Genomic DNA, 22343 nt, shown 5'->3' with positions numbered 1-22343 from the left:
CTCACTGCAAGCTCCGCCTCCCGGGTTCACACCATTCTCCTGCCTCAGCCTCCCGAGTAGCTGGAACTACAGGCGTCTGCCACCACGCCCGGCTAATTTTTTGTATTTTTAGTAGAGACGGGTTTCACTGTGTTAGCCAGGATGGTCTTGATCTCCTGACCTTGTGAGCTGCCCGCCTCAGCCTCCTGAAGTGCAGGGATGACAGGCATGAGCCACTGTGCCAGGCCAGCTCTTTTTTTTAATTGAAAACTTGTTTAAAGTAGGCAAGAACCCTTTCTGGGAATACCAGACCAAAGTAATCATGACAAGAGTACTTGGTTAAGTGACAGGGAACACTTTCAGGGGGTGTCATTCTGGGAGCCTTGGTTTAAGCTTCGTAAGGCCTTTAGGTCATAGCGCTGAGAACTAATTCACTCATTTTCAGAATTAGTTAGGATTTGGATCTTATTTAGGACTTTTGTAATAAATCCTGTTATTAACCTTGTCTCTATTTTTACACTGTGTATAAAAGTGTCTTTTCACTTTTACTTATGATGATAACTCTTAACCCTGTGCACTCAGGAAGCTTTTGCAGAAGTGGGTCTAACTGGCTTGATCTTATGAGTAGACATTTCTGTATTGTCACATTAAGGTTCCCTGATGCAGAGTATTCCCTATATGTGTTGGAGGTTGTCATGCTTGAAATTTTATCAAATATATATTTTTTGATCAAGTAAAAATGAAAGTGACTTTGGGAAGGGTAAGAGCCTAGGGTGGAGTAGTACATTTTCATGAGGATTTACATTTTACATAATGAAATGATTCAATGTATAAGAGAAATCTGGTGCATAATGGCATTTATGTAAATTAGACTCTCCCTCTCTCTCTCTCTGTGTGTGTGTGTGTGTGTGTGTGTGTGTGTGTGTGTGTGTGTGTATGCAACAGCACTTGTTAAAGAACATTTTATTTTATTTTATTTTATTTTATTTTTTGACAGAGTCTCCCTCTGTCACCCAGGCTGGAGTGCAATGGCGTGATCTTGGCTCACTGCAACCTCTGCCTCCCAAGTTCAAGCGATTCTCCTGCCTCAGCCTCCTGAGTAGCTGAGATTACAGGCACCTGCCACTATGCCCGGCTAATTTTTGTAGTTTTAGTAGAGACAGGGTTTCACCATGTTAGTCAGGCTGGTCTCAAACTCCTGACTTCAGGTGGTCTGCCCGCCGCAGACTTCCAAAGTGCTGGGATTACAGACACGAGCCACTGCGCCTGGCCAAAGAACATTTAAAAAAATTTATATTCATGGGGGCACAAGTGCAATTTTGCTACCTTGATATATCGTATTGTGGTGAAGTAAGGGCCTTCAGTGCATTCATCCCTGGAACATTGCACATTGTATCCACCAAGCAACCTCCCATCATCTACCCCCTTCCCATCCCCACAATGCTCTGAGTCCCCGTTTTCCATCATTCACACTCTACTTCCATGTGTATACATTATTTGGCTCCCACTTATGAGAACATGTAGTATTTGTCTTTCTGCATCTGAGTTGTTTCGCTTAAGATGATGGCCTCCAGTTCCATTCGTGTTGGTGTAAAAGACATGATTTCACTTTTTAATGGCTGAATAGTATTCCATTGTGGATGTATACCACATTTTATTTATCCAGTCCTCCACTGGTGGACACTTAGGTTGATTCTGTATCTTTGCTATTGTGAATAGTGCTGCAGAAAACATACAAGTACAGGCATCTCTTTGATATAATGATTTCTTTTTCTCTGGGTAGATGTGAAGTAGTGGGATTGCTGGATCATATGGTAGTTCTATTTTTTAGTTCTTTGACAGATCTCCACACTGTTTTCCATAGAGACTGCACTAATTTACATTCCCACCGGCAGTGTATAAGCATTCCCGTTTCTCTGCATTTTCTCCAACATCTGTCATTTTCTGTCTTTTTAATAATAGTCATTCTGATTGGTGTAAAATGATATAGTGTTTTTAATTTGCATTTCTCTGATTGGTAATGTTGAACACTTTTTCATGTTTTTGTTGGCCATTTGTCTTCTATTAAAAAAGGTTTATTTATATCCTTGGCTCACTTTTTAATGGGTTTAGTTGGATTTTTGTTGTCTCTTATAAATTCTGGATTTCAGTCTGCTCTTGGATGTATATAATTGGCAAATATTTTCTCCCATTCCACAGGTGACCTTTTCACTTTGTTGAATATTTCTTTTGCTGTGTAGAAGCCTTTTAGTTTAAGTACCATTTGTCTATTCTTGTTTTTGTTGCCTGTGCTTTTGAGGTCTCAATCATAAATTCTTTGCCTCGACTAGTGGTATGATTTGGCTGTGTCCTCACCCAAATCTCATCTTGAATTGTAGTTCCCATAATCCCCAGGTGTCATGGGAAGGCCCTGGTGGGAGGTAATTGAATCATGGGGGTGGTTTCTGCCATGTTATTCTTGTGCTAGTGAGTGAGTTCTTACAAGATCTGATGGTTTTATAAGGGGCTCTTCCCTGTTCGCTCAGCACTTCTCCTTCCTCCTGCCATGTGAAGAAGGAGCTGTTTGCTTCCCTTTCCACCATGATTGTAAGTTTCCTGAGGCCTCTCCAGTTCTGTGGAACTGTGAGTCAATTAAACCTCTTTTCTTATAAATTACCCAGTCGTGGGTAGTTCTTTATAGCAGCATGAGAATGAACTAATACAACTAGACATTTACATTTTTAAACACATTAGAGAAGTCATCTTTAAAAAATAATTTGAGACAGGTACACTAAAATCCCAGACTTCAGCACTATATAGTTCACCTGTGTAACCAAAAACCACTGACATTAAAAAATTAAAAAATAATTTGAGGTGAAATTCACATAACATAAAGTATTAAAACCATGAAAAACCATTTTAAAGTACACAATTTAGTAGCATCTATTACATTCACAATGTTGTGCAACCATTAAACATTTCTAGTATTTCAAAGTAAAACCTCTTAACATTAAGTGGTTTCTCCCCATTTCCTCCTCCTTTCAGCTTCTGGCGACCACCAACCTGCATTTTGTCTCTGAATTTATCCATTCTGGATATTTTATGCAAATGGAATATGTGACTTTTGTTTACTGACTTCTTTCACTTACCATAATGTTTTGTAGCACATATCAGCACTTCATTCCTTTTTATGGCTGAATACTATTCCATTGTATGGATAGACCACAACATGTTTATCCATTTACCTCTTAGCAGACATCAGAACTGTTTGTACCTTTTGATATGTACATGTTCATGCATGTACATGTAATATACTTATTTGGGAATCTTTTTAATTATTTAGGATATATATAGGATATATACTTGAGGGAAGGCATCTTTTTAATAGAGGGAAATGGGAGTGGGTGGGAACGTGGGATGAGAAGGAAAATAATTGAGTGGGAATGTGGGATGAGGAGGAAAATAATTAAAATAACAAAATAAAATGAGAGAGCCCTTATATTGACTGATAAGAGCTTGCTTAAATAGGAATGCTGAATTCAACTTTGGATCCTGACATTTCTTCCCAAGCACTTACATTACTATAAAAGAGCAAGAACATGTGCTATAATGACATGAAAATATGTTACTGGATAAATGCTTTTGGAAGGAAAATGGGTTGAAAGGCTCTGAAAGGTGAGGTGTTAACAAAGACCTGTCTTACCCTTGGCACCAGTGTGAGAATATTCATATTGGCCTTATGCTATTCTCATAACACTCTTTTCAGGATTTATAATGGAAATAGAGAAGAATTAAGATTCCATTGAAGTGTATAATTGTGTTTGTTTCAAACTCAAAACATTGGGTGGAGATGGAATGTAACCCTACATTTGGGGTCAAGAGAATAAGAACGAGTGCTGCTTCTCTCCCCACCTTTTCCCTCAACGGATGAGGCATTCTAACACTGGAGGGTCAGGGGAGTGGTAGCTTTGGGAGGACTGATAAGAGGCTTGAGTAGGAAACAGACTCGCAGAGTGAAAGACCAAGGAGGTCTTTCAGATTCTGGGTGGTCCCTCACCCTGTTGCCAGCAGCTGATCTTCACCGTCACTCATTATTTACTCATGAGTCTTCTGGAGTTTTTGCTCACGAAATATCCACTTTATTTGATTTTCAAATTGTTTGGGTAGTTTTTCTTATGGCATCATCTGCCTCTCTATTCCTGAGAGGATTCTCTCTTGTTGTTTTCTTTCCCTTGTTTTCATAATGCTATTCTCTTCCCTTGTTTTCCATAATGCTATTCTCTTCTGCTTTTCTTCTGATTTATCTGGATGCCAGATATTTTTCTCTCTTGACTCCTCTTTCTTTAACTGTCCTTTAAATGCTGGTGGTTGATTGTGAATCCTTCTTTCTCTTTGCTTTCAGGGCAAGGAGGGTGCACTGACATCCCTAATTTCAACTACTACCAATGTGTGCTAGACTCCCAAACCATATTTTAAAATCAAATATTTCTCATGGGCTGCAAACCTAACTTACTACTAGCTGGGCATCTGAAACTCAACATTTCTAAATGTTTATTTTTCTATTCTAAATTTTTGACTGGTCTGTATTCTTTATTATTAAAAGTCTTGTGGTAGTCAGCTTCCAAAATGGTCCCAATGATTCTCACTTTGTGATATTCTCTTCCTTGTACCTAGGAATTATACCCAATTAACTAAGTGATCTACTGTGGAGATTCCATTCTTCTAGTGAGGTGACCTACAGAGTATTGAAGTGATGCCTCAATTCTTCTTGTGGATTATAGTAAAATGTGAGAAGAGAAAGTGAAGGATAGGGTGACAAACATGAGAGAAATAGGAATTGCTGCTTTTGAAAATTGTCAGTCTCTTTAGTAAGTAAATGATGCTAGAATTGAGAAGTGGTTTTCAGGCATAGATTAAATTCAGAGCATTTGCAGGAAAATAAGGCCTAAAAAGGAGTTGAGGATGTGGTTGTAAAATTCTTTACGTTCTTAGATTCAAGATGGTACCTTGCAGATCTGTCCAGTCAAGCAATAGGGCTTCTAAGAACCTTAAGGATATTGTCCTCCAGTCATCTCAGCAGGAGACCAAGGTAGAGAAGGGCTACTATTGAAGAGATTCATGGGTGCAACTTTTGTCTAATGGAGTGAACCCCAGTAAGATTCACAGAAGATCTGTAACATCTTTGAGAGAATTGTATTTGCAGAAACACTGCCAGCTGAGACTGAAAGGAATAGAGAATTATTAAATGAAGAGACCCTTAATTCTCTCAATTGCTATGGGTCGGGTAAAGAAGTAGATTGAAAAACCCACATAGCCACAAAGAGAGGCTACTTTTCGGTGAAAAGCGAAGATGACTTTTAGGGTGGCACCAAGAATCCAGAGGGTGTAGCCAAAAACCATGAAGTATAACCTGGCCTTGAGACTTCATGAAGGAACTGCCAACCTGTATCTTGAAGGATTTCAGAATTTCTGTGGACCAATGACTCCTGTGTGCCTTTTATTTCTCTACTGTCTGACCTGGAGTGTCTATAGTGATTATCTTACACCTGTCACTCTACTGCATGTTGGGAGTGTGGGAGCAGGTAACTTGTCTTAGTTCACTGGCATTAAGTTGAGAGAAACTTTACTCAAGGGCCATACTTAAGGAACTACACCTGAAGAGCCTCAGACACTTCTGTATCTGACTTAGATGATGAAATTTTGGACTTTGAGTTCGCCTTGTAAAGGGATGAAAATTTTTGGGCCTTAGTGTATTTTGCAGATGGTTGGGATGTGAATCACTGAGGTGGGTCCAGAGAGTGAAGTGTAGTAGACAGTCCCCCAGAAAGCCCCGCATGAATCTCACCTCCTGGTGTTTATGTTCTTGTGTACCTACATGGAATAGGCCTGACCTGTGTAACCAACAGGATGTTGAGGAAATGATGGAATGTGACTTCAAAAGCTACATCATAAGACAGTGCAACTTCCATCTTGCTCTCTTGGATCACGGGCTCTATCAAGCAGCCCTTTGGAGATGTCCATTTGATAAAGAACTGAGGCTTCCTATTAACAACCAGCCCTGATTTGTCAGTCACATGAGTGAGCTGCCTTGGAAACAGCTCCTCCAAGCTCCAGGAAAGCCTTGGGATGACTGTAGTCATGGCTGACACCTCAATTACAACCTAATGAGAGGTCTCCCAATTTGGAACTATTCAGCTAAGACCACTCCTGAATTACCTTCAGAAACCATGTGAAATCATAAACACCTATTCCCTTAAGCTGCTAAATTTGGGGATAATGTATTATGCACCAATAGATAACTAGTAGGGTACTACAGTGAACAAATACAAACCTTGATTATCTTGGTAGATCTTTGTGGCTTCTCCATCCTATCTTAGTGGTAAGTACTGCTGTTCCTGATCATAAAACTCTCTAAGTTACCCTAGCCCACTCCACCCCACACCTATTATGACTGCTTTATAATTGATTCAAGGATAAGGGGTGTAAGGGAGATTGGAGACAATATGAAAATCTTAAAGCCATGTGTCTGTTCTTGCCTGCCTCTCAGAGGGCCAGTTTTAGAACCATTAATTTGTAGTGTTTGTCTTTATTCACAGTCATAGAAAAATAGAAAGCCTTGGGATGACTGTAATCATGGCTTTATTCACAGTCATAGAAAAATGTAAAGCTAAAAGGAGCCATTAGATACATCTAGGGTTCATTGTTTTCGTGTGTGTGTGTGTGTGTGTGTGTGTGTGTGTGTGTGTGTGTTGGTTTGTCTTTGAGAAGCCACTTTTGGTCCTGAAAGTACAGGGTTTACAGATGTTTAGAGCAGGATTTTGACATGAAGTATTTTATGGAAGTTGGGTAATGAAATATTTGTGTGATGGGTTGGGCCAGGGAGGTTGGGCTTCCCTTCTCTTGCAGAGAAAAATGATTGCCCTTGATAATGGGTTACAGATTCACAAACTGCTCATTTCAGGGGTGAGGAAAATGGGGCCAGAAATGTTAACTCTCTTTCCAAAGCCACACAGTTGTTTAGGGACAAAGCTAACTTGGAGTTCTGGCTACTGGTCCAATTAGATAAGATTTGTTTTAATTTGTCCCTTATTTTCCCTTTTATTTTTGCTAATTTCAAGTGAAAATGATTTCATTAAATGAGAAGTAAATACTTCCCTTTTAATGTGTTGAGCTGAGTGTGGCTTCTTGAAGTTTTAACTGACAAGAAAATTTTATTTTATGATTCTATATATACCCTTAGGGACCTCTTTGCCTGGATCCTTTGAAATTGCAAGGAATAAATTACCAGTGCGCTCAAGTCCAGTAGGAATGACTGAGACTACATTACCGATCTTAGTACAACCTGGTCCTGCTGCATAGGCCATGTGTGACTTTGTTTACAAAGCTATTCTGTGTTAAACTTGAGCATCATTGAGCGATTTAAAATACATTCTGCTTTTTTGGTTAAAATGAAGGCTTTATTTAAGACTAGAATTTAACCATATGAATTTGTATCTTCTCTTGAACTTTGTCTTCAATTAAGTAGAGTCACTTTAGATATCAAGTGCTTTCTCTCTACTTTGGTGGTTTTTGAGGAGAGTTTGGCTTTATTTATCTATCCTTATCAACTTGTACCTATTTGTCAACCAGATGAATGCTGCTATGTTTGTATAAAATATGTGAAGAATTGTTTTGGGTCTCATTTGACTAAGTTTACTTTTAGTTTAACCTTATTTTAATATTGTATGTAATACTTTAAACGTTCAGAACCAAATTGGTTGCATTGGTGTGAAGACTTCTAATGGTTTGTTTTTCCTTTATTGATATGAGACTTACGTCCTGTGTGTATTAGTTCATTTTCACACTGCTATAAAGAACTGCCTGAGACTGGGTAATTTACAAAGCAAAGAGATTTAATTGACTCACAGATCTGCATGGCTGACTGGAGAGGCCTCAGGAAGCTTATAGTCACGGCGAAAGGGGAGACAGACACGTCTTACATGGTGGCAGGTGAGAGAGAGAGAGTGTGAAGGGAGAAGAGCCCCTTATAAAACCACCAGATCTCCTGAGAACTCACTATCTCGAGGACAGCATGGGGGAAACTGCCCCCATGATCCAATCACCTCCCTCCCTTGGCCTGCGGGGATTACAGCTCCCGTCATTGACATGTGAGGATTACAATTTGAGATGAGATTTGGGTGGGGACACAGAGCCAAACCATATCATTATGGAACTGGGGGTATTGGTACATCCAACCATCTTTTCTTGCCTGCTTCTCAGAGGGTCAATTTTAAAACTATTTGTATCATTTGATAATTACAGGTAGTATACTTTTTGGAAACTGTGGGCCTAACAAAATTATCACTTTTTGCTCCTCTTGGAATTTTGCCAATAAATTATGTCTCCTTTTTCCTTAATAAGTCAAACAAAAAACAAAATAAACACCTTTCGTTGAGCTATTCAACTTTTGACTTGCAAGTTTCTTTACTCTTTGACTTCATCTTATTTAAAATGATTCATGGATTTCATCTTTCAGCTAGATAGTTCTCACTGCCTTCTATAGTAGATTGGAATGGCCTCCTGCCTGTACAAATGGTGGCTTTTTAGAATGTCTCTTTCCCTAGTAATGAGTGTTGCTTTTCTCTTGCCACACCTTTCCTTGTGCTTTCCCAAAATCCCCTTACTCTCCAAGAACCCAAGCTGTAGAATTCAGCCACTTTATCTTAGGAAAACAGTAATTGCCTTTCTCCAAGTGGCAGACTATCTTCTGGTCTGTGAAAGTCACCTCTTAGGGAGGGAGGCGAGGTTTCAAGGAGGCTCACACCACAGAGGTAGCATTGCCAGCTGCCTCAGTGGACAGATGGGTGGCATGTTGGGAGGCCACCCCTTTACCTGAGAACCATAACAAAGTGAATATGGAGAGCCCACCTGGGATCGTCACAAGCTCAACCCCATAAAGTGTTTTCTTTTCTTTTCTTTTTTTTAAGAGTAGTAGTGATGAAGCCTAAATTCATTCTGGTAACCAAATGTATGTTTCTGAAAGGTAGCTGGCTTTAAAATAGCATATATTGTAATCCGTGTTTGTGCAGCAGTTTACATTAACGAAAAGCACTGGTTTGTGAATGGAGGATTTGGGTTTTGAAATTAGATACGAGGGCAACCTTGGAGGGAGGGGATAGGCTTTAATTTTTTTTTGGAGACAGCCCTTGAGGCAGGTGCAGGGAGTGAGTAATGTGCCACACAAACTATGCAATTTAGCCAATGAACGCTAGGTTTCTCCTCAGTCCTATAGTATGGTTTCCCTGCCTGTCAAGAGCCAGCTCAACAACCAAACCCAGATTCCAGGTGTGGTATTCCACAGTCGTTCTGTAATTTGTAATCATAGAAACAGAATGTTCCTCCTCTTATTTCTTCCCTGCCAACAGTTTCTGGGTGGGTGAATGTCAGTAGCTGGAGTTATTTTTAAAGAGGAGAGGTGAGGCTTGCCGTGCAAAGCTGGGAAGAGGGCGTTTGTTTGCAGAGCAGAGCTGACATCAAAGTGTAGATTACTGCTCAGTGGCTAGGCACTTGTCCTGTAACAGGTAATGTTTAACGTGCCAGTCTCAAAGATCACAGAAACAGTGTATGCCCGGGCATAAGATAGCACAACCGTGTATGCTCTGGAGGACTGAAAGGCTGTACAAGCCCTATGTATTTTTTTTCAAATATACATATGCATGGGTCTTGCTACCGCCTCTTTTGCCGACTATAAATGGACTTTGAAGCTTCGAAGTTATAGCATAAAAATTTGTAACCTTTGTCTGAGAGAGAGCTCAGCTAAGCAATCACTTTCCACTTCTTTTCACAGGATAATATAAACGTTTTCTTGAAAGCTTGTGAACAGATTGGATTGAAAGAAGCCCAGCTTTTCCATCCTGGAGATCTACAGGATTTATCAAATCGAGTCACTGTCAAGTAAGTTTCAACAGTTTGTTAGATATATATATTTAAACTTAGGGCTTATAGCTTAAGTGAAAAGAATTGCTGAGAGTTCATGATTACAGAAAAATTCTTCCTCTCTCTGTTTTCCTCTGTTCTTATTCTAAAAGAGACTGTTTTAAAAATGGCTTAGGGACTGTGAATGTGAAGCTGTTTCTAACTCATAGCATGGTCTTACTATAAATCTCTATACCGACCAAAATGGTTGTGTTAATATTTTAATACGTGTCGAACATGGTAGTGTTTGGTTGCTAATGTTGAGGATACTTATTATACTTATAAAGTGAATTTAGGGATTATATTATAACTTGCAGAGTAATAACAATCTTTAAATTTTTAAAATATATTTTGAATTAAGACATAATTATTAGCATAAAAATTAGATAGGACAGTGATAAAAAAGAATCTCTTAATATTGTGAAGACAGCAGTGCCTGGGACCAACATGTAATGCCAAGGACCCTGCCAGTTGTGGCTGACTTTTAAAAATGAGCTGTTTTCCACGATTTTAATAGTGTGGATGGGAAAGTGAAAGTGGGAGTGAGAACATGTATGCCAGTATCTTGTTAGATTTTAGGTGGAAAATGTTGTTTGTGTGGGAGTATACAGTTTCAGGAAATCTGGTTTTAAGCTCTTATGATATTTATTTATATTTCCTGTAAATCTAATTTGCTTTCAGGCAATCAATAATAAACTGTGTTACCAGATAAAGCTGACAGGAAAGTTATTTAATTTATAGTAACTATCTCTTTGTCATCCTGCCTCTTAAACCTAATTAACATTTTTTTTGCAAGGGAGAAAATAAACACCTTATTCTAGCTATAGAAATAATGAAAATGGAAAAATCGGTTTCTACCAGTTCAAAGATTTAGCTTATGTGGTTAATATCCCTGTGTAAAACCTTTAATAGTTATTTTTAAAATTGGATGACCAATTATTTTTTCTGAAGAAAAATAACCAGCTATGTAAATATCTTTGAATAGTACACGTTGTCTTCTAGCAGTACATAGAACAGCCCCCAAACCCAGGTAGACTTAGTTTTCTAAAGTCTAACAATATATGTTTTTAAATGAACACTGTTTTGAAGCTGCTTCTAGTTCTGTTGAATAAGCTTTTCTAAACTCCACGGTAATGAAATGTACATGGGAGGGATAAATCTGCCTGCGTTTCTGACTAATCGAAAGATAGTTTAGAGGTTCTAAATTTCATCACCAAAGTGAAATGTTTGCTTCTATAGTATGTAGGAGTCATGTTTACTTTCCATAAAAATTAAATATTTAGATGTATTTATTTTTCCTTATCAGCATATTTCTTCATAAGGCCTATCTGATGGGCAAAGAAACTTTAGACTTTGAAAGTCTTTTCCTTAAGTTGTTGATGCTTGTTAAGCGTTAACGCGCTTCCCCCTAAAATCATGTACTCTGTTTTGAAAGTCTGTAGCCTATATTTGAGTAGGCTAAGGACTAGGCGAAACATGTTTGTTGGCTCCCAAGTCCAAGAGTGCTTGCCTGGAGCCTGTTTCATGAGATGTTGGACCTAAAATGTTTCAGACAAATTAGTATCTGGGTTCAGCCTTCAGTGAAATTACTGACAAACTGAAACTGCGAGGTCACGTAGTTATAGCCGTAGTGAGAAGTATGCAGAACAACTTGTTTCAGTGGAAACCACAAGTTCGTCAAAGCAAGGTGTGCCTAAGTAGTACCTGTGAGAATGCCTGAGTGGGAACCTTGGCTTCGCTTGAGAACATTTCTCCTGATAATTCTATCTCATTGGACCAAAAAGCAAAGGGGTCAACCCTGGGTCTGCTGCAGTGGAAGCACTGGAGCCTCCCAGATGAGACACAGGAAAGTGGCAAAGCAACTTCTTTAAAAATGTTGTTCAAGCTCTTATGCCCTGAGATAGCACTTTTACTAAAAGAACCAGATTTAAAGAAAAGCAAATAATTGCTTACTAAATAGTAATGCATTTTAGCTTTTTAAAAATATATAATGTGGAGACTCCTTTGGGTCAAAATTCTTGTCCTATCGTTATTGTGGATAGGACTTGGTGTTGGTTAGATCAGTGGTTCTCAACTGGGGGCAGTTTTGGCAACCAGGGGATGTTTGGCCACGTCTGGAGACACTTCTGGTTGTCATAGCCGGGTGGGGGTGCTACAGGCATCTAATGGGTCAGGGATGCTGCTGAATACACTTTAATGCATGGGATAGCCCCCACAGCAAATAATTTTCCTACTCCAAATATTAATAGTACTGGAGTTGAGAAACTCTGGCTTTAGATTTAGAATTTCTTGTTTATTCCCTCCCTGCCAGCAAAATAGTCATGTGGAAATGAAGGATACTGACTATGACCCCTTTGACACTCTACTAAAATATAACTTATTATATGCGGACACAATTTATGCATTTCTGTGTTAGTGTGTTTATTGTCTGTTTAAGCGGGAAGACGCATTGTAACTTGTCTGAGAGTATGGTAATATGTGTGAGTACTTTGAAATTATTTTGCATATCTGTATGCATTAAATTTAACAAGGTGTAGCAAATGATTTGATTATTTAAAATGCTGTATTACAACTGCCCAGACCGCATCTACCAGTGCATAGACTTGTTGTCCTTGCTGCAAACTTGATCTAATCATGATGCATACTGAGAGCAAATAGGAAAGGACAGTCGCTATCCTCCGTGTTGGCAAATGTGAGGAACTTTTTTGTTAGTGGTCAGTGGTGATAGTTGCTGTATGGAGCCCAAGGAGAGTTGTGTGTGTTGAAAATGAATGGCAATAGCAGAAGCAAGTAAAGAGCTGTTGTTAATGAATAGTTTCAATAATCCAGGACTCCAACTATTTTTCAATTTTCTAGCTATCTGAAATTTACAATTTAATTCACAGTAATAACTTTTCACCAATCAGAACCAGAGTATTCTCCATATTTCTGTAAATTATTCTATTATGTGTTCTAATTTTTTAATAATTCTTTTACTTTTGTAGGAAACAGTAGTTGTAATTTTTTCAAATATGTTTGAATTATTCTGTTTATTTAGGGACTACGTGTATTCAAGCATCAGGTGACACCTTTAATTTTGATATTCCTGACTTAATGGGTAGGATCCAACCTCTTTTCTTCTCGGAATGCTAATAAGCAAATTTATGATTTAGTCTCCGTGAACGGTAGATTGAAATCTACCCCAGTCTGAGGCCATGAAATCAATCTTTTGTGTGGATGAAAAACTGGATCATTATTCTTAACCATTTACTAAACATCCATACTGAGCACACACTCTCCACAAAGAAAATGTGATGAAGTTCCCACAGAGCCATCTGTGCAGGCCTTCCGTAAAAGGGCTGTAGGAGATCAAGCATAATGGCCCCACCAGCCTGCCACAGCACACTGGAGAGCTCCTCTGGCAAGTGTCATGGTCTTTGTGGAGTCATCTGGTCGTTAAGGGAGATACAGAGCAATGGCTTGTAGTCGAAAGCAACTCGACAGAGTAGCCTAGAGGTCCTGTATTGGAGAACTTGAAGTTGGCAGAAAGGTAGGGTTTAACCATTAAAGGTTTTAATTTTATATGTCTAGCAATTTGACTCGGAAACTAAGTCTTGTATTTAAACCATTGCTCTATATATCAAAAATTTTAAGCTGAGAAATTGAACAGATTGTAAACATGTTTCCTCTTTCCACCCCCTTACCATTCCAATCCAGTTTTTAGCACGTCTTCAGATACATTCTGTTCATAATATCCATTACAGGGTGGCAATGACTTTGAACACTATTTGTCATGCAAGGAAATTCTTTTCTAGTATAGACTTACTCTATTACCTACAGGATTGATATTTGAAGTATAAAATATAACTTTAAGTAAACATTGATATTAAGTGAGTTTGTTTTTGTAAGTCTATCAAAATGAAAGTACAGAAATTAAAAATCTATTATCTTTACACATGATAGTTGCCAAAGGAACAGTAGTTGGAATCAAAATTAGTGTTAACATATTCCCATCAGGAAAATAAAAGAGTCTCAAAATGATATTTTAAGGATGTAACTGTTCGCTAAAGCTTCAGAAGAGTGCTTGATTTTGTGGCAGTGCTCTAAAGTCATTTCTTAGGAATAATCAGGTTCCCAGATGGCACTCTGTTTTAACAGTCTGCCAAATTGGGCTTGAGGTATGAAAGTGTGTATGTGTATTTAAGGTTTATTCATATAAGTAAAAATATACCTAGTTTGAATTATTTAATTTTTGCTTTTTAAAATAATTTAGACCTAGTTTTACTTTTTTTTTTCTTTGCAAGTACATGTCTTTCAAATGAGTTTCTCAATATCTTAATCTCTTTTTTTTTTTTTTTTTTTAAGCAAGCTTAATGATATCCAAACTTGGACCTGCAACTTGAGCATAGTGACTTCCACCTGTCAACTCATGTGACTATTTAAAAATGTACCCTTTCTGCCAACTATTAGAAGAGCATAAAATGAAAAGGAAGTTGATTGCGTTGTATATATCTCTATCCCATTCAACCATTCTCTGTTGTGAATTGCTTCCTGGAAGGAGAGGAATATTAATTCTGGGTGACTGAGGCTCTGTTTAAGACTATCAGCAAAAATGTATGGTCAAATGTGGAAATGCTCTTTAATGACAAAGTTTGTATATCTAAGAGTCCTAACTGCAGTGAAAGGTTTTGGGATATGAGGCAGGTCTGATGCTGGGACAAGCCATGGAATAATTGAAGTTTTATCTGTATCTGTTTTTCTCCATTTCTAGTTCTTAATCTGTTTCTCAGATAGCCACGTTTCTGAATGTCAGCACTTCTTCCTTTGCTCTCTACTCCTTCAAATCCAAAAAAGCCCTGGGGCCTTATTCTGTCTTGGCCTGCTGGATGAGCCTTCATGCTGTGGACTTCCCTGGCCAGGGTCTACGTCTTTAAAACTATCCTATCTTACATTCATTACTCCGAAGGGTTTCACTTGGTGGCCAATCTAAATAGCAGTTGACATGAGACCCTTCATGGGAGAATGCAAGTTGTCTGTCTCCCATGATCAGTTAGCATTTGTTTTACAACAAGGGCCTTTGAAGGGTTAAACCAAAGAGATATTTTTGTGGAAGACATTCTTCTTTCAAATGATTATCTGTAGGGCTGCCTATGTTGACCTAATCCAACTTTTAAAATTGCTAATACTGAAATACCTGTAGTTCACTCAGTCTTTTTTTTTTTTTTTTTTTTTTTTTTAATGTGAGCTTTACCAGTAACCAGAAGTATTAAGCATTGTTTTTCTGACTTTCATGTTCTATTCTGGCCTGATTTGAGTGATTATTTGTGTGAGAGTATAGACATTGGGGGTACGTATGGTTAAATCTATTTCTGGAGCTACAGAGTAGAAAATGGCACTTTATCCAGTAAGAGGAAATTTTGGTTTTAGAGAAGTCATCACTTGTTTGTTATATAATGAGCATTGATTCAGCATCTTCTATGTGGCCTATACTTACACAGACATAGATAAGATGGAGACCTGCCCTCAGTGGGGTTCACATTATGACTGGGGAGATGGCCCTGTAAATTCACAGATGGAATATATTGTATAAAGATAAATGCACAGATTTCTCTGGAAATACAGAGATGTGCAGTCATTTCATTTTTTTAATGAGGAAACTCATCTAATTGGAGATGACATAGGTTTCTCATCTGGGTTTTCAAAGGACTTTTTATTTCCTCTACATCTAGCTTTTCTAGAGACTTGAAACTATTTAAGGACAGGAAGTATATATTATTCCCTTTATCTCCTTGGTTCCTGTTACCATATGTCTTTACGTGTTTATCTGAAAACTGGATTTCAATTGCAAAGACTTCCTGGATATCTTAAAACCAGGCTTTGAAGATGGGGAAAAACCTGTCTTAATCTTTGCCAACTCATCCTCTTTTTATTCTCGTTATTCAAATGCAAAGCAAATCTGGCAAAGCTGTCACTGAACTTTTGGTTTCAGTTGCCTTTTACTTATAGCAGAATAATGATAATGATATGACATATTACAACATAATCTAAAACTTACACAGTTTAAGAGGAGCATGTGTTTCATTTCTGTATGTAATAAACTAAAATGGGAACTTTGGACTATGTGCCTTTCAAGGTAGTTCAAAGTTTTAATAAATCCTTGTGCTGATGTGCCAGTAATAAATGTTAAGAATGCTTAACTGACATTTAAATAATTTTTTTTTATATAAAGTGTCAGAAACATTTCAGTGTCTTCATATCACAATCACTGATCACTTTTTATCTTGTGAAACAACTGTAAAGTGTATACCTGAGACTTTCAAGTAGAAAAATATGGTGGTTATGTAGGTAGCTGGAATATCTTGGTAGAAGCTCAAGAGCAAAGAATAGAACATTTTAAAAGCAGGAACCCATAGGAAAGTAATTTTTTATGAGAAGTCATCAATATTACTTTAAGAAATTTTGCCAACAAGTTTACAGTAAGCCTCATTCCTTCTAAAGTCAAGTTACCTGCCTTAGTACTTTTTACCTTTGTCTAGTATTAAACACCAAAGTCTGCCCTCCTCCTCAAAAAAAAATCACATTGACTTTGACTTTAGTATAATTAGAAAACATTTGAAGGATCTGAACACAGAGAAACTTGAAGATTTCTTCACAGTTTATTTGAGCTGTTTCTACTAAATCCCAGGCTGAGTTTGTCACTTTCCAGGAAGGAACAAGCACATTGAGCAGATGTATATCCATGGTTGTGAACAGAATCATCTCTGATGAGAGTAGAGATTTTGGTATTCCCTGACTTGGGTTTAATCTTGTCATATCAGTTAGTAGCTGAATGACCTTAGACAGGTTACTTTTCCTCCCTGTAATGCCTTTGCTTCTCCATAAGTTTAATTTTATGGCAAATAATTATTTATTGCTTGCTGTGTGTCAAACTGTGTGCTAAACCCTGGTAATAGTAATTAGACAGTTGTAATTGCTTTTTGCTTGGAACTTGGCAAATCATATCACTTGGGTGATATCCCTACCTCACAAAGATGTAATGATTAAATGAAGTCAGGTATATAAAGTATGTAGTGACTGTAAATTAAGTGCTCCATAAATGGTATTGAATTATCATTCTGATCATTTTCATAATTTGACTTCCCTTGTTTTGACTTTAAGAAGATACGTGTCTCCTGTAGGAAAACATGGAGGAAAAAATCTGGCCTCTGGCTACTTAACTTTTGCTTGCAAACTACAAGCTCTTTATTTTTGAGAATTTAGGCCATTTAAAACTTATCCCTTTTCTCCATTGGGAGCAGATATTAAAACAAATGAGTTTTTTCTGACATTTATGCTTAATCAAATTGTTGATAAAATCAACAATTTATCCATTTTATTAGAATAGCAAAACTGGAGACCAGAGAATAGACAGCTAAGTTATTTGCTCTTGCCTCTGTATATGTGGGGCCAATATAATTGAATTAACTTTTTTGAGACCAAACTTCTGTATTTTCTAAAATCTTTGAAATTTTAAAATCTGATTTGAATGTTTACTTAGAAAGTTTTATTTCCCTCACTTTTAAAAATCTAAACTAGTCAGTGACACCAAATCAAATCCAAAGCTTCACATTGTTTATTGGTTTATTTTTATTGTTGTTCCATTTTTTCCCCTTCATTTCTTTGAAAAGTGGCATTTTGGTCATAAAGAGGTTATCCTTTAGATAAGAAGCTATTATCTGAAAGATTTTTGTAGAGCTTATGAATATTTTTCTTTTTGGAATAGGTGTTCAAAATCTTGTCATTACTGAATTCAAATGTACATTGCAGTCACATTTTCCTCTTAGAGAAAACTTAGCTGCTCCTTTCGGACTTCTCTCATTTGCTTTATTCAGTAAAAGGCTATTACACTAACAACATGAAAAATGTTGATTATGTTATTTGAAGTATTTGTTTTTTTACCCTAGGCATTAAAAAATTATAAATAGCAATAGGTACTGTGTTTGAGATGAAAGACATGCTTATTATTTAGTTCCAGTGTTACTTGTATACAATGAAATGTCAAGAAACTAGGAAGTACAATGTTATGTCAAAATGCATTAAGATAAAACTTTTTTTTTCTTTAAAAAAGTAGAACCTGACTATCAAATGTTAAATAGAGTAGGCAGAAATGTTTTTTATTGGCTGTTTAGTGTTCTTTTTTCGAGTTGAGGTTAATGGAGCCGTTATGTTTTACGGGTAATTGCCCTGGTATGGTTTCTGTCATGTTGAGCAGCAGTCCTGGGTGGCATTGGTTGTTGATGGATTTATTCTTTGTTTTTCAGACACATGCCTTTCGGGGTGCCCCTACTAACCTGGGAGGCAGGATTTTGTGTCACTTTATCTTTTAAAGAGCTTGGTACTAGTGCTTCAGACACCATTGACCAAATATGCACAGTAAACCTAAGAAAACATCTTCCCAAAGAATTACTGTAAAACCTTTAATTTTAAAAAAATGATATACTTGTATACTCAGTAACTCATACTAACATTATTCTTAAATGTAAATGATAGATTTTTTATAGTGTAATAAAATCTCATTAGATTAAAAACACATGTTGAATCACCACACTGCAGATAAGCCAATTTTTCCTAAGCTGTTAAAGGAAAAAGTGGGGTTTGTGTGGGCCTGGGAGAAGCACCTGCTTTGAATTAAGCTGTGTTTGTATTAACCACTGTCTATTTAACAAGGGTTTGCTCTCTGTGCTTTGAGCAATTTGAGGGAGAGGTCCCTAGATAATTATCAGGTATTACCGACATTACTATATTTCACTGTTTCATTGCATTATGGTAATACTGATGGCTGTCAGTTGTTTTGAAATGCTTTTTTCTGTGTTCTATTTAATTTACTGATATATGGAGAAAATCATCGAAGGAATTAGTGTATCTTGGTCAACAATTTAACCATTCACTAGACTTCTTTTGGCTTCATACTGAGAAATAAAAATCTCTAATCCATAGTTATTATTTATCTCATGCTCAATTTTGTGTATATTCACTTATAAAATGCCCAAGAATAGAGCACACACACACATTATTAAATAAGAACATAGATTTCCGAGGCCTCACAGAATGATGTGCCAGATCCTGAAGGTCCCTGAATCCTTGTTTTGGTGATGAATTTTTTTTTTTTTTTTCACCGAAGGGGCCTGGTCCATGTCCTGGAGGAGAAATAGGAGTGGTATCGTTAAATATGGGTGTTTATGCTGAGTTATTAACAAATAGAGCTTTTTGTCCAGGGTAGATAGAAGCAGCCCAGTGCTGATGGGGATGCGGGTGGGTGGTGTGGGGGGCTTGGCTAGAGCCTCACATACTGTAGTCTTGCTATTGAGTCCTCTCAGTTGTGGACCTTTTGTCTTGTGCCTTGTCAACAGCATCCACTGAATATCATATTCATGATGGACAGATCACAAATCTTGTGTGTACATAAGAGAAATAAAACCTACTCATTTCCTACCTTGATCTTAAAGCCAAAAGTGGAGAAGCAGAAAAGCATGCTTAAGTCTTAAATTTTGCTTTTAGGTCTTAAGGAACAGAAGTGATGGAGCGTGCAACTCTAAGGGAATGCTGGATTTGGAGTGATGAATAGCAGCGAGGTTAGGAAATCTGTATTATAGCCTCCAGAATATCTCAGAAATATTCCTGTCACTGTGATGCAATTAAGTTTAGACAAACTGGAAGATAGGAGCTTTCGAACACTGTCAAGTGATTTACATAAATTATTTCTAAACCAGTAACAGCCCAGCCAGGTATTTCTCTTTTGCTTCACATGCCTGAATTGCAATGAGGCAGAGAAGAGTAAGTTGCTTAGTTAGATGACCTTGGGCAGTAGTGAAGCTAGGTTTTTCATTCCTGGGGTATCTTTGCCTGCATGCTTGTGCTTCTCCCAGTGTGTTGTCTAAACAGACTTAAACAGACTTTAAAAATTTGCTGACATTCTTTCTAGGGCTATGTGACTAAAATGGTCATGAGTTACTTTTTAACCAGGCCAGCTATACCCAGAATGGATTTGTGTACATGATTGAGAATACCTTATTTGATACGTGGCAAATATCTTCGTACTATGATCTTAAGTTTTTTTTTCTGAGTTTGTGAGCTAAGTAACTTTGAGTGGATGTATTACAATGTGCCATCAAGTCTCAGATCATTTATTTTATTTTTTTAAGATCTCCTAATTTTAGGAATGTTAAATGAGAACGTGTACCTTAGAATAGAAGAGATATAGTACACATATGGTCCTCTAACACTGTCTAGTTGAGAAATAATAGAGTATTTGGATTTTGATATGTGTTTGTAAATGCCTTTATAGGTTTTATGACGTTCATGCAGATATTTATGAATGTTCCATTGTATTTGCTGTGATAATGGAACATTCTTGTTAAGTGCTGAGGATTGTAAAACCTTACTAATCTAAATTGCTTGGGATCATACTATCACACTTTGACCTTTATAACACTGGCCTGAAACCTGTCTTTAAAAATAGAATTAGTAAATATATTTTATTTAGAATAACCTCTTGTTTACCAGTTTTTGATGCTCTATTTTAGTTAATCTTGTTAAAACCAAACTAAACTGTTTCTCTGTCCTCCAAATGTCCTTGTCCTTGACTGGGAACAAGTGGTCTTTAAAAAAGAAAACATAACATGGGATATTATTTTGTTGTAATTTAGATCATTACATATTAAATTTTATACAAAGAATTAAAGATTATTAATGTGACGTTCTATTCCAGAGACCAAATTGTAAGCAGAAAGATAAATTGCAGTAAAAGTATCTACTCTATTGGATTAAAGATGAAAAATTACTTCAGTAGCAGGATTGCCCAGAATCCTCCTATCAGTGTAGCTATTGGAGGGTTATAAACAGGTGGTAAGCATAGCACATCAAGGGTAACAATAAATAGTGCAGTCTAATTCCAGTAAGATGAAACTCTTCTCTGGTTGCAGAAAAAAGAGTGGGGGATCAAATAGTGACTCAGAAAAGCAAAGCCCAAGAAATGACTCAAGCACAGAAACACTTTAAGAATTTCTTAACCAAGATTTATAATAAATGAACTTATCATTTCTTACCAAGCCTTTAGAAATAATTATTTCTAACTTACCAAATGATTGCCATTTATTAGAAAGAAGAAATATTCATTAATCTTTCATTTCGTGAACAAGATGCTTTAGATTGCCAAAGACACATGAAACTAATAGTAGCCCAAGATATGAATATACCAAAAGAAGACAAACTTTAAATAACTAGTAGATGGGTTAGATGTGATAAACACTTGAGTTTTAAAGCTATTAAATGTATAAGCGAAGGAAAAATACTGCCTTTGAAAGAGTGAGTGGAGAATAGAAATAAATTGTTTGAATGTTTTGCTTTAATGCCTTTTGTAATCTTACAACCACTTTATAAGATAAGGTGGTTGACTGAGTTTACAGGTATGGAAACTGAGATGCAGGCTTAGTGGCTTGCTCAAGGTCACAGGCTTAGTAAATTGTGCAAGTGGAAACCCTCATATGACTCCAGACCCAGTTCTGTTTATCTTATAAAATTGTCTCTATGTCCAAATGAAGGATATGAAGACTAAATGAAGGAATTCTGTTTTTTAACAAAAGAAAACCACGTTAATGTATACCTGTCAGACATAGTAGTAAGGAAGTTCTAGAGATATGGGGGTGTTTGTAATTTTTAGAAGCTATGGGTGAGAATTTACTCAGACTTTACTGAGAGTTAGAGTGCTTTAAACAAGTGCTTCTCAAACTTCAGTGTGCATATAGAACAACCAGGGATCTTGTTCAAATGCAGACTGATTCATTAGGTCTGGGGCAGGACTGGGATTCTGTATTTTTAATGAGCCTTCAGATCTTTCCAGTGAGGACCACATTGTGTAACAAGGGTTTAGGTAATAAAAAGTAGTGATCACGTGGTGGAGTGAGAGTTTAATGAAAGTGGTGGGGACGTAAGTCTTGAGTGTGGATCTAAAGAATGGGTAGGATTTAAATGAGAAGTTAAAGACCACTGCACATCCAAAGGCACAGAGGCAAGAAGTCCAAATCAAACATTTCACAGAGTCTTCTGGAGGTACAGCGTTGAATAAAGATGAGTTAAATAAGGTCTTAGCTCTTCAGGCCTACATTCTGATGGGAGAAGCTTAAGGCATGAGGCTTTAACGGGGGTGGGCAGATTGGAGGCAGGATGAGAGTTAGGTTGGGACAAGCTTGAGTGAGGCCTGTAGTATCCTGGCTAGGGGATTTAAACTTTATCTCATAGGTAATGGGATTATTACCAAAAGCTTTTGAGCAGATAGTTAAAATGTTAAAGTCAGAGACTTAGAAAGATAGCATAATCAAGTAGCCTACACAATGAATTGAAGGAGAACAAGTATGGTGGCTGAGAGAGAGGTAAGGTAATTATTGCAGTCAATGAGTGTGGTGATAGGGAAGCCA

General features: G+C 37.2%; 1 protein-coding gene across 2 annotated transcripts in view; it reads left to right on the top strand.

Moving 5' to 3' along the window:
* The window catches only part of LMO7 (LIM domain 7), a 249361-nt gene that overhangs the window by 138776 nt on the left and 88242 nt on the right, over positions 1–22343 (top strand). For both annotated transcript variants that reach the window (XM_011972003.1, XM_011972002.1), the window contains one exon: positions 9785–9891. In XM_011972003.1, the coding sequence (XP_011827393.1) occupies positions 9785–9891 (107 nt within the window). The remainder of the gene's footprint in view (positions 1–9784; positions 9892–22343) is intronic.

Source organism: Mandrillus leucophaeus, unplaced genomic scaffold (genome assembly GCF_000951045.1).
Source record: "Mandrillus leucophaeus isolate KB7577 unplaced genomic scaffold, Mleu.le_1.0 Scaffold126, whole genome shotgun sequence".
NCBI classification, from domain to species: domain Eukaryota; kingdom Metazoa; phylum Chordata; class Mammalia; order Primates; family Cercopithecidae; genus Mandrillus; species Mandrillus leucophaeus.
This window is presented reverse-complemented; position numbering and strand designations above follow the sequence as displayed.